The sequence below is a fragment of the Ostrinia furnacalis genome, unplaced genomic scaffold (genome assembly GCF_004193835.3).
Source record: "Ostrinia furnacalis isolate ACB-3 unplaced genomic scaffold, ASM419383v2 OfSCF6691, whole genome shotgun sequence".
Lineage (NCBI taxonomy): Eukaryota > Metazoa > Arthropoda > Insecta > Lepidoptera > Crambidae > Ostrinia > Ostrinia furnacalis.
In genome coordinates this window covers 874,374-887,879 of record NW_021136930.1, presented here as the reverse complement: position 1 = coordinate 887,879, position 13,506 = coordinate 874,374, and the positions used below count along the sequence as shown (strand labels likewise).

The 13,506-nt window shown below is 35.6% G+C and overlaps 1 protein-coding gene across 13 annotated transcripts in view; it reads right to left on the bottom strand.

The window, feature by feature from the left end:
* Positions 1-13,506, bottom strand: part of LOC114362700 (terribly reduced optic lobes) — a 126,652-nt gene that overhangs the window by 88,091 nt on the left and 25,055 nt on the right. For 11 of the 13 annotated variants that reach the window (XM_028318185.1, XM_028318192.1, XM_028318196.1 and 8 more), the window contains exons 3-6: positions 2,710-2,820; positions 1,856-1,966; positions 690-797; positions 307-420 (exon numbers count right to left, since the gene is read on the bottom strand). In XM_028318185.1, the coding sequence (XP_028173986.1) occupies positions 307-420; positions 690-797; positions 1,856-1,966; positions 2,710-2,820 (444 nt within the window). The remainder of the gene's footprint in view (positions 1-306; positions 421-689; positions 798-1,855; positions 1,967-2,709; positions 2,821-13,506) is intronic. The other 2 variants (XM_028318194.1, XM_028318195.1) reach the window with 2 other exon arrangements.

The following is a 13,506-nucleotide window of genomic DNA, read 5'->3' as shown; positions in this document are numbered from 1 at the left end:
ATTTAGACATGAGTAGACATTTTGAAATTTATAGATAGTTTTAAATGTAAAACGAAAAAATAATGTAGCTTTAAAATGTTTAAATATCTACATGAACTTTGCAATTATTATCTAGTTGCCTTAAAAGCCTTACATTTGTGATATCTCGTGAGTGTGGTAAGGTACTATTTATTAACAAGCATTTTTAATCAAATCAATTAGTTTTCAGTAACCATGCTAAACAAGTGGGGTACTGTGCAAACGCCACCACCTCTAAGAGAAATTGGCAAATTAAAGTTTAAAAATTTTCAGTTAAGAAGATCAAACCGTAAATACAATCTCGTTCGTCTGAACCATCCTGACAATCATGCGTTCGGTCACAATGCTTTGATGCAGGTATGCAGTTGCCGTTATCGCATTGGAAGTCGCCGTCACCACATGCTGTTTTAGAAAATAAACATTTTGAATGAGTTTTGGATATTTCAAGTATGAAATATTTCAGTATGAGTTCATAGAAGAAAATTATAGAGCGAAAATTTTTAGAACAAAAGACAAAACTTCAAACATCAGAACATCAGTAAAGAAACAGAAAGAACGAGACAAAAGTAGCGGAGAAGTACAAGAAATGCAAAGAAGATCTGAAGATAAAAGAGATGAAAAGATAAAAGCCAATGACGAAACAAAGACTCGGGAATCAGTGTTGAACTTACGACAATTTTGTTCGTCGGAATAGTCCCCATGTGGGCAATCGTAACGGCGGTTGCATCTTAGATATTCAGGTATTAACTTGCCAGTTCTGCATCTAAACTTTCCATTGGCTGGAAAACATGCAAAACTAAGGATGTAGTGATGTACCAGTGTAATTTCCCAAATGTGAGTGGAATTTTAAATTCAATAACCTTAATTGTCTTACGTGCAAACCAAAAAGGTGACCTCGTTAATTTTAAGTGCCTTCTATAATAGTGCCCTTATTTTATATTGGGAATTGAATTGAGCTTTAGACATGGAATTTTGTGTTCATAAATTATGTAATTATGTTTTAATAGAAAACCTTACTTCTTATTTTGATCTTACCAACGCAGTGTCTCTCATCTGATCTGTCGGTGGGACAGTCAACGTGGCCATCGCATCGTTTGCTTCTTGAGATGCAATTGCCAAAATCACATTGCCATTGATCCGGATAGCATGCTTTTGAATCAAAATGTTAGTGAGCGTCTGTGTTAGTAGTAAAAGAACAAATCAGCATAGTTTTGGATTGATTAATAACTACTTAAAGACATTTAAAAATCTGGAGATACAATAATTGTGTTAACTCAAAAATGTTGATAAATTACTCTTAACGGTAATAAAGTGTTCGTTTATTGATCGATCCCAAACTACTTTTATGATAAGACCGCTACTTACGACATCCAATTTCATCGTTGCCAGTTTTTGGACAGTCACGAAACCCATCGCAGCGAAGCAATATAGATATACAAGAGCCGTCACTGCATCGAAACTGACCACTGCTTTCACAGACGAGTAAACCCGCCCATCTGGTGCGATTGGCACTGAGTCTTGCGGCTTACCGTATTAAATCCAATGAAGAAGCATGTGTGGGCAATGCAGGTATGTCAGTTTTAGTTGTGTTAGTATGTCATTATGATACAAGTTCTCTAGATAAAGAGCATAATATTAAGTATGTAGTTTTTTTCAGTGACTACTTGTAGTAATGTAGAAATCGCGAAAAAAAATCAAAATGTCTACTAGACCTGTTGATAATTTCCGTGCCCAAAATATATGCTCATTTTAGTGGTTCTCAGCATATGAGTTAATTAAAAACTGGTCTAGAGAACTGGTTTCAAATCAACGAGAGTAGGTAGGTCCGAATACATACCACAGTTGAGTTCGTCGGAACTGTCCCTGCAGTGGTTGACGCCATCACAGCGCTTCCTGCCCTCGATACAAGATCCGTCGCTGCGGCATTGGAACTCGCCGTCTCGACATTCTAAATAAATAATTAAAATACACTTATTTAAATTCATTTGATTAATTTTGTAAGAGGCGACTTAGGGACTACATCAAACAGAGAATGGGCAGCAGCGCTCTCTGAAAAACATCAATCTTTTAAACTGCGATCTCCAACCCGCCTGCCAAGCGTGGAGATTATGGCAAAACCCTCCACTATAGTGGAGGAGGCTCATAGTCCAGCAGTGGACTGTAAAGGGCTGTTGATGATGATGATGATTAATTTTGGCGAAAGAATTTCAAAGAAATTACATATTTTAGTTAGGGGATATACAGTAGAAAAATCATCAACGAAAAAAAACAAAACCCTGTAAATCAAAACTCTAGGATTGCACTTCATAAACCACCAATTCAGAATGTTTATCTCATTACGTAGTTATTTCAAATAATTTAATTTTCATTAGAGGTAAGTACCTAGTGTAACCACAAACTATCGATAAACATTTTAGTGGATATGATGTACTGCGGTTTACCGTAATTTGATTTGATGTTAATATGATATATTGGTGGTTAGTTAATATATCAATTACAAACCAAGGTTTAATTTGATAACAACAAATATTTTACTGTCCACCCACAAGGTGGACCGAAGACCTTGTAGAGGTAGCTGGAAGGCGTTGGATGCAACTATCAGGACAATATAGAAATCATTGGGGGAGGCCTATGTTGAGCAGTAGTCGTCCTGTGTCAGCCACAATGACGATGATGAAATATTTTACCCACCACAATTTCGTTCGTCCTCTTCATTAGGACAGTCGATGATGTGGTCGCATCGCCGCGCTGCTTCTATGCATTTGCCGTTGTCGCAGCGGAAATCGTCTGCACCACATGCTTCTGTAGACAATAGAAAATAAATGTTATTAAAGTGAAGAGTCAGGCGTAAAAATTTTAATAAAGCAACTAGAAGGATATATTATTTCACAATTTTTTTTATAATTACGAATCTGATACCCACTTTAATACTTTAAGTATATCTAAAATGTTTCGTCGATGTAATAAGGAGTTACTAAAATCTTTTACCCAAAAAGTCATATTTTACCACCTACCTGATACTTAACAAAAAGCTAGAAAGAGTTTGAGCTCTACATTTTATAATTGTGGCTCCATCTGTGGCTGAAGCGTTTGTAATCATTTTCACAATTATGTTCAGCAAAATCTATGTTTTGCAGAATTACTCATTATTTTTGCCACAATATTTAGTTTATTTATAAAGGTAATTAAATAACTTGAGAGTGAAACAAAATGATCAAGTTTCTTAACTTTAGTGAAAAGGTTCTTCTTGACTCTACATCAGATACCTGTAATGCCATCTATCACAGAGTTATGGAACTGAACTGTTTTAAATCTATATTTCATTGACGTTATGAAGTCATCATAGAAGGCATTATAAAATTATCATAAAATCCCTCTTCTGAATTATTAGTGTTTACCAAAGTACTTTAAAGTAAAATAAGTTCTCGAATTCAATACTCTTAATGCCATCTACGACAGACTTGTGGAACTGAGCTTACAGGTAGAGCACGTGCTTTTTGAAGTTAGTGTCTGCTTTATTCAATCCGGTTCAGTACGGCGCTAACCAGCTAGATGGCGCTAGCAGCGTCAAATATGTTTTGATTAAGTTTCGCGTTGCCAATAGAACTATTCCTGCCTAGCCAATGTTTAAGTTAGTATGAAGTTATTCGAAGTTGTGATGCAGACGACGAACAAGAAGTTACAGTTGCAGTGCGGCAAAGATTCAAGCGAACATTTAAAGAGTAGGACGTTTATTTGAACAATACCCACGCTGGTAGGTAATCTTACTTTGGAGTTAACTTGCTCGCAACTGTTGAAAATTCAAAGTTTTACTAATTGTTATTTTAAAACAGACGAGGTTTTACAGGGTGGAATTCAGTCCAATTATTGGGGATTACACATGTTTATTAGATTGGATCTGGATTTCAATTCAGACGCTTAATTGGTGATGAATTATTTACCAAAAAGCGAATTTGGTAGAGTTTTACTCTAACCCTTTAAAACCGATTTCTTATTTATTTTTTACTAAATGTACAATTGTACATATACATTTATGTACTTATGTAGGTATACTTAAATCTATAAGAAATGTAAAATTTTTGAGGTTGTGCTTTTGTGCTATTTCATCTGCTACACCGCAGGGCTTACTGACCATAGAGCCAAGACAAGATTCTGACTCTACTGTTATGCATAAGAAAAGTAGGCATATCAGAAGCATCCGCTGCAGATACACCTCTATAACACAGAAAATTACGCACTTTATCAAGCCATTACATTTTTACTACAGCCATTGTACTAACAACGAGCATAACAATGTCATACAATTTTACAGGAACGCCGTGTCATACGATCACGTGTCTAAGTTTGCATAAATCGACAATAAAAGAAAAAGCTGTCGTTTCGCGGAAGGAATCCTCTTTTTTTCAAGAACAAACATTTTCAGAAACACCTTTCCGTATTTAAAATTCCACAGCTCGCGCCGCAGACGGGCCTAGTACGTGATATACTTATCTCTGTATACTAAATAGCCGTATTAAGTTTAGAGTTTGCGCATACGGCCGCGACGGTGCAAACTTCTGCTGTCGTCTTCAGGGGTGGCTCGGTTCCTTTTCCTTATTGTTTGTTTAATGGGTATTATTGAGTAACATCAAAACTAAGTACTGAGTACGGATTCTGATATTTCATAAGGTAATAGGTAACTCGGATCTATGCTTTTTTCTAACCAGGGCAAAACAGAGCAATCAACTATTAATTAAAATTAAAAACAAATTATCGTCATTTTGTGTGAACTTTTGCACAAAGAGAGAAAAAGTGCAGAATAGATTTTTCCAGTCCAAATTAAATTTCAGACTACCTGGCGTACGCCCCCACATTAACATTGTGAATTGTGCGTTGGATGTTAAAGTGCAGTGAAATTAATGGCACGAGCTTAAAAATAGAAAACGAGCATCAATACCTACCTACCTACTTCTCAAATTATCTCAAATAGGAATCGCATCTGATACTACGTTAAGTAAACTAGCTTCATATTTTGTGTAACTAACTGAGATTTGACAACCCTTACTCGGTCACCACGAACAGAAGTGCTTAATAGTCTCCATCGCGCTCACGGCTCAATTTTTGGTAACTTTTTTAAGTATTCAAATATAGTCTTAGCACGACGTCTCCCATCTTGGGTACAGTTTGGATTTGTCTTGGAGGGTGTTGTTTAGTTTTTATTTCTCTATCACAACTAAGTAAGTTATTAGCAAAATAAATGAAGTAATCAAATGGATGTATGATATAATTTGATTCGAATTTATAGACACGTGTTTTTAATACCTAATAAGTACCTATGATTAAATGAAAACAGCACATCAAGCTATTAAAAAGTACTAAGTATTCACAGTTATCTGCGAATAAACGCCTATTACACGACTATTTGCTTCTCTAATGATCCCAAGTCATATAGATCTTGATTAAAAAACAAACATTACTCAATAGTTTCAATATGAAAATGATAATGTTGCCATTTGATGACGTTAACTCCGAACAATTTAGGCCGAGCATAGGGCTTGGTCAAGGAATGCATTTCAATGAGCATGAATTTATTGCATGTTTGAAATTCATCAAACGCAAGATTGGCACTGCTTGCGATTATTTTAGATACGTACCTACCTCAAGGAATAGATAATAACTAGGATCACCAAGTCAAAGTAAATAAAGCTTTTTGATTATAATTACAAAAACAACAAATACAATAAAAATGTTTTAATGTTGCCTGTTAGATGTTTTTTAATATTTTTATCCTACCAGTGATTTGATAAACATTTCAGTTAAGTTAGTGCTGGGAACAAAAAATAACGCAAGAAACTCTGCCAATATTGCTAAAATTCAGAAGAATTGTCTGAAGTTAATAGTTTTTCTGTTGAATACTAGACCTTATAGCAATAGAACATAATTTCTTAAATGCTTCATTATCCAAATTGAGAGTTTCTGAAAATTATTATACTACACCACCCACAACTGTCTGTTTACATCTGTAGAGCTGTATTCAGTGCAATCGATGCACGCCGCTGGCTTGCAGTATACGCATAGCCTTACGAATATTTACATGTAAACGTTTATTGCCTCAGATTACATCTTTTACATAAACGTCCGGATCATTAACATAGAGATAGCCTCGGATTACCTAGTCCTGTCCTGGGCTAAGAGCCACTGTAGAAAAGATAAATCATATTCTTTAATCGTGCCATGTTCTTAATTTAATAACGATGCCTGTTAAAAAACGCATACTGATTAAATTGAGCGGTGTTATTTCAATCTTGAAATAGCACCGCTCAATTTAATCAATTTAATCATAGTATATTTTAACCATTTTTATTTTCACCTACGCGTCTTGCGATAATGCACTCTAAACATACACTACCTCTAATTTTGACACAAATGTCAATTAAAAACTATACTTTCAGATTTAAGTTAAACGTCAAATTACTTCAAATGCGATCGATACTTGACGATTGAAGCATTCGGCTAATTTTAGAAAATCGTTGCTAATCTATCAATACCTCATGAGTCAAAATTTTGCGGTGTTACATTAATTAACACTTAAATCCACCCAATTGTGAATCGCTAAATTTGACTTTATTTCAGTAAAATTACAGCACAGCCCGTTTTGCATTTGGAATACTATTTTGGGTTCAATATCGTAAAATTATAACAACTTTAAAATAACGAGCCCGAAAATACAGTATTTGTTTACACCACTGAAATAAAATCCGATTTAGTTTACGTTTGCTTATTAAAATAATTACTTGTAGGCATGATTGCAGTAATAAACAATAATACATTTTACATTCATACGACTCGTAGTTTCATTCATTCATTCGACGTGTAGTATTTGATTGTTAGTTAGATATTTTATACTCGCTAAAGTAAATCTCAACAACCATGGTAATCGAAGATTTGTGTTGTTCCACCATTGGCAAGCTTCGTAAAGATTGTAAATCCTCTAGAACGGAGGCGGAGAGCGGCAAATTAGGTTTTACCATGAGGTAACAATATTTTATTAAAAGCTTTCTGGGGCCGCGTTCGGGAGTCGACACATCACTCGGTAGGTACAAATAGATCGATCCCTCGACCGCAATGCATATTTTTATGCTTCGACTAGCGTTCCAATAAAAGACTCATTAAAGCTGACGAATTATTGGTTATTGTCGTAATATACTAACTAAAAAAATAATTTAGTCCTGAAAACCAATACATTAAATAATCAATTGATTTGTGAACCACAATAATAGCTATAAAAATAATAAAGGTCATTACTTATTATCTTTATCCGCTATAGGTAACCTTGTCTAAACTATGTAAAATATTATACTGATAGTTGAACATCACAAAAGCGACGATCCCACTTGTAAGTCGATGAAACAATAATTAAGCAAATATCAATTATTACACACCTAGTCTGAAGCGGTGCCTTGTAATTATGAATTTGGGCCCAACATTCACGAGAAGTTGATAACTAATCATAATAATAGGGACTGAACGTGTGTTACAAAGCAAACTGAAGGGCTGGTCACATTTGCCTACAGAGAGGGTACGTGGTTTTGAGTGAAGATGTAAGTGTATGCAGCGTGGAACCGGCATTTATTGGGGGCAATGTTCCACAACACGTGTATGTAAAATAATGTAGAGACACGGATAATTTGTCCTTTAGTGAATACCAGTCTTAAGCAAAAATGTAAGCCTGTGATTACAAAAATTAAGCTTGAATAAAGGTTTTAGTGTGCTTTCGCATACATAGATACAGCGGTAGAGCTGCGGTCACAGAAAGATGTTAGTAGAAAATAGCTACGGGATCGGTAGAGTAAATTGAAATTAGATAAAGCATATCCTTCAATAATAATTCAATAAACTATATCAATAAACTCTTTATAGATTGCAATGCGATATTATGTGAGAACTGTAATTTCTTGACGGGGAAAGAAAATGTTCCTTGCTTTTAAAAATTACGCAGTCGATTTCTTTGTACGGCTAAACGTCAATAGACACACAAAGCAACTGTATCAAGGTTAGGTAAGCTTTCACAAAAGCACGAAAGATATCACCAGGATGTATAAATAAAATGGTGACAAATGGATATGCCAAAGTAATAGAAAGTCTGGAACAAAAAAAATCCGAACAAACATCAAAATGAATTGAATTGATATTCCTTTAGCCTTACTGAACTGAATCGCCATTTGGTATCGATTCGAATATTTTAATACACTTCACAGTAAAAAAAGTTGAAGGTCTCAACTTTCAATGAAAAATAAATAAAATTATTTTCTCAATATTTCATCGCTATCACTGATGATGTTTTAGATAATATAATAAATATGTACTTGTTGGTAAAATGTTGCAGTTTAATTAATTCAGGTTACAGTGCTTACTCGTCGTTTCAGCCGAAAGACGTCCACTGCTGGACAAAGGCCTCCCCCAAGGATTTCCACAAAGATCGGTCCTGCGCCGCTTGCATCCAGGTACTTCCCGCGACCTTCACCAGATCGTCGGTCCACCTAGTGGGAGGCCTGCCCACGCTACGTCTTCCAGCTCGTGGTCGCCACTCAAGAACTTTCCTGCCCCAGCGGCCATCAGCTCTTCGAGCTATGTGCCCCGCCCACTGCCACTTGATTTTAGCTTACTAATTAAACCTAATTTGCCGTGTCCTTAAATATTAGCGACTCCCCGCCCTGCCGTAATAGAAGCCAGACAAGGTGGATACGACAAATAAATTAAATCGCGTAATAAGTAGACGATTCTCTGCACCAGGCACCGGCCTCCCCTTATTACTGAATTGTCCCCATGATTCGTGAGCAGGCCACTTCGTTGGAGAACTAACGGGGCGAACTTGGTGGATTGATGGCGCGCGTGCCTACCAAGCAACACAATGCGACGAATAACTAAGTGGTTTTTTTTTTCAATTTACCACAGTTGTGTGCTATAATGTCACTAATTCACTTCCGCATTAGTACAGTTTTTATATTTTAGATATTTGGAGGTATTTGTCAGTTTTGTAATTATTGAGCGAAGCGCTTAGGTCTGAGGCCGACACAAACACTATTCAACGTCAACTAAAGCAAGGATTATACTCGTAAAACAGTATAATTTCTCAACCGTTATGTTACATTGGAATAATGTAATCATAAAGTCAGACTTTAGGCATTGTTTTATCTATCTGATTAAATTTGGATTTTGACTACGAACCATTTTAAGTTAATCATGGGGCCTCGTATAAATGTGTAAGTGAAGTGCAGAAGGGCGCAGATAATAGGGCCCGGAGTCTAGCTTGGTGCAATGAAATATGTCAACTCGCGAATGCTGCAGATTCCGCGAACGAGCACCGAATTATGGGGCCGCGAGTAAGTTATGCATTTCTAGGAAGCCAGTCAACTGCCTGTTCGTTAGCCGTGCTAGGAATTAACACAGGGCATTGTAATGCAGACTCTATCCCCATCTCTACAACCAAACATTATTAGTAATGTCTCAAGACTTAAAGTACTCCAAGAAAACTATGTGTTTTTAAAACACTCTCATTCACATCCTCGCAACTTTTGCCGGTTCGAAATAGATAGTATATTTTCTACGTTTTTCCGCGCTGCATATTCATATTCTGAAGAAAGTGTAAAGATTCAGTCAAACCAACGCGATCATACGCGATCAGCCGGCGTGCAGCGATGGCGATCAATGCATTTAAGTCTGATCGCCATCGCAGCACGCCAGCTGATCGCATGTGATCGCGTTGGTTTGACTGAACCTTAACGGCCTCCTATCACATTCTTTGGAAAAGCAGTGTACGAGTAGCCTGCATTTCGAATAGGGTCAAAGCAATGCATCACAGTAAATAAATGTCTCGTGTGCAATCTTGAAGCCAACAATGGGCTCATCCGCATCATCTTGTCAGTCTAGATGACCCGCATGCCCGGTGGATGGAAGCTCACTCCAGAGGCATCACTCGCGATTGATTCTATTACCGTTCGGATATTGTTACTTCGTGTTGACAGTCGTCCGATGTAGATATATGTGACTATGAAGACAGGAATGGGAATCAATAACGCTAAGATTATAATAATCCATTGCGAATTTGTGTTGTCACCATTTTTTTAAAGCTTAAAAGTAAAGAAGCTTATAGCTTTAAGGGTTGGGATACCATTCCCTAAAGTCAACTGAATAAACCCATTATTTATAACCTATAAAAATTGTAAAGCATTTGAATACTATTTCAAAACTTTAAATCCTGAAGCTGATACTTTTTCACATATTTTTAAAGTGTAATCTTAGCCTATTTTATGGACATCACTATTATAACCGCAAATCCACAATGTCATTATCATGAGCTAATTTTATTGTTTATTAAACAAAAACGGTACCACACTGACCCACATCAAAGATTTGATGGCTTAGTGGCGCAGTAAATCGCCGTGAAGTAGTAAGTTCGGGTTTGATTTCTGGTCGAATCATGACCTGTTAAACTGTCTCGGGTTTGGATTACGTATTGATACAAGAATGTAGTCTCCATAATTCGAGACAATTGACAAATGTTTATTCATTTATTTATAGTGGTTACGCGATCAAGGCACGCCGAAACGAAAAGGTGATATTTTACATTGTTGACAAACAAATATTTATTTTTGTTAACACAATTCTGTATTCTGGAGTCGTTCGCATCAAGCCGTGCCCTTTCTAAACGCCGCGAAATCCCATTTGATTTACGCTACATTTCGCATATTGGTGTTGTCATGCGACCTAGAGTTATTCTCGAGAAAATTGTCTGACGGTAAACAAATATGAAATGGCGTTCAATGACATTCTGAACTGTGTGTAGCTGTCGGTTTGACATTAAATGTAAAACACGTTAAACTTTTCAAGCGATTTGATAGCAGATACCTTCTTACACGCATAAGCAGCCGGCTGTATGGGTGTATAAAATATTTATACTCGTTTAGTTAGTATCAATATAAGAAATATCTAATACCTGCTAATAAATCAACCATTTTAAATTATATTTTGTTTTCTCCAAAATTGGTAATTTAATACACACGTTTTTAAGTACCTAACAAACTAATAAGTGAATATTTTATTTAATTAAATATTTATTAAACATAGTAAACAATCTTCGCTACTTACTTAAAATATAAATCATAAAGTTACAAAGATCCTATATCCGTATCATGTAGTGTCAACAATTTAATTTGAGGAAATCTTTTTCAGAATATTGAATTGAACCAGGCAATTATATCAAGTGCTCGATCAGAACGATTGCAAAGCTAAACCTTTAATAAATTAATTTCCCTCGTAACAAACAATGGATAAAAGATGTATCGAAAGCTGAAACCACAAATAAACGAGAGAGCGACAATTGACAATACAGCGAATAATCCGCTCAGCTCAGTTCTACATTTCATTGTAAAAATACGCCGATGTTATCTAATTAATTTGCTGTTTACTCGTATTATGCTATTGGGTAAACGTTACTGTAGAAGTAATGGTGGAGAGTGTAATAATATCCATTGCTGAGGTAAATATTTTGCCTGACAACCTTAAACAGAATCAACCTCTGTATTGTGCATAGGACAATGCATGCATATTTTTAAGCCACAGAGCCAATTCAAATTATAATGACGTCTACGCTTAACATTGTACATAGGTACATAGTTACAAATATTTTTACACGTTGACGATGATTTTCATGCTAATAGTCGACTATTCTGGCTGCTGTCTGTCCAGGTCCACTAATTATAAAAATCACCTAGTAACATACTTAGTACGTATTACTAATCCGACCTAGAAGTGGATACCTAGTCGAGAAAAGTTTTAAAACAGGCTTGATATATTTTCAAAGAAAAAATACATTACACAACAACTACCTGCTTTATTTATAACGAATTTTATGTAACATTGCTGAACTGTTTATTGTTATTTTTGTTAATACGTTTCATCAATTTGTAGTCCTTTGATACACCTACACACTTTTATTTACCCTTATATAACAACAGAAAACACAAACAAGCATTTATACCTTTAAATAAGATTTTAAACAGCAGATAGTCAGAAATAAATTACCTAAATGTCTAAACGGATCACAAATTAAAATATTGGACTGTTTTATTGATACGGTCACAGTCAGCTTCGCGCCTCTAAATATTCTTTTGTGTGTTGTTAACATGGATCTTGCTTAAAATTCTAAGCATCGGTGTGGGGTAACGACCGAACAAAGCTGGTCAAACAGCCTGTCCCCGCTTTAATGTATAAACATGTGATATCACAAGTCTCTTTGGGTTCTTAATAAAAGCAATACTTATTTGTATATCGTTACTGAAAACGACAGCAGAGCTTGATAGAATATGCAAAACGTGGGGCGCCTTTGTAGTTGTAATCTCTGATGTAGCGCTAATTCAAATGAATTTCTATTGGATTCCTCTATCATCTAAATAAATAAACAATATTAGGGGGTCACTAGACAAGGAGTTTTACGTCGAGGAAAATGTCTTTTGTTATTACTTAGGACCTAAGTGCGGACGACAGAGCTTCAATCTTATGATATGGTTGTATATACTCGTAATTTTCAAACTCAAAATTGAAGTTTCTAGTTTGAACAGTGATCTGATATAAATGTTTCGTGTTAAAAAGTACTTGAATTTCAGCACAAATTAGACCCAACCCAATCAGTAAATTATGTTAATATATCTGAATGTAATGTTACAATAACTCGTTTTGTAGATCATCAGAACTATGCAAAACAAACGAACTTTTGAAGTGAATTTAATATTAGTTAATTACAAACCAAACGAATTGCGTATTTTTCATTAAAAGTTTATCGTAAGCATTAGTAGTAACGCCTATCTTCATTATGTCATAATGACGCGAGCGCCATAAAGGTTCAGAGTCAAAATTTCAAAGTCAGAGTCAATGAGTAAAAAAATTAGGACCCTTGGTTTTCTATAGAACTTACGCTTTGGTACTTGATTATAATAAATTGTGCGAGATCCGCCACCCAACAAAACTTCAACGGGATCTATTACAGAGTTAAAATAAAAGTTTCCAAGTTCTCACTTCACCTGGTCTCGCGGTGAAAGGCTGATCATCTTTATCAATTAGTTTTGAGTTAGATAGCTTCTCAAGCTGAAGTTTTTTCAATTGAAATAGGTCCAGGTCTACCAGTTCTACCAGCAGGCGTACCCCATAATCCTCAACAAGAAAATGTCAAATTTCATATAGCGTATTTATAAACAACCACTATATTCAAAGAGAGTACTATGCTGTAGAAATTTCTTTTAGTTACAAACAATAGCATCATTTTGTGTCGCAGTTATAAAAAGTATGAGTACAGTGACATATTATATTTTTACCATACTAGGCAGGCTGTAGTTACTGAACTAAGTGGTAGAGAGAGATTTGGTTTCAGAAAAGAAAAGATGACACTTTTTACTTCCCTTTATTGCGTCATTTTTCAGTCTCTTCATGATAATTAGAAAGTGCAGTTACTTA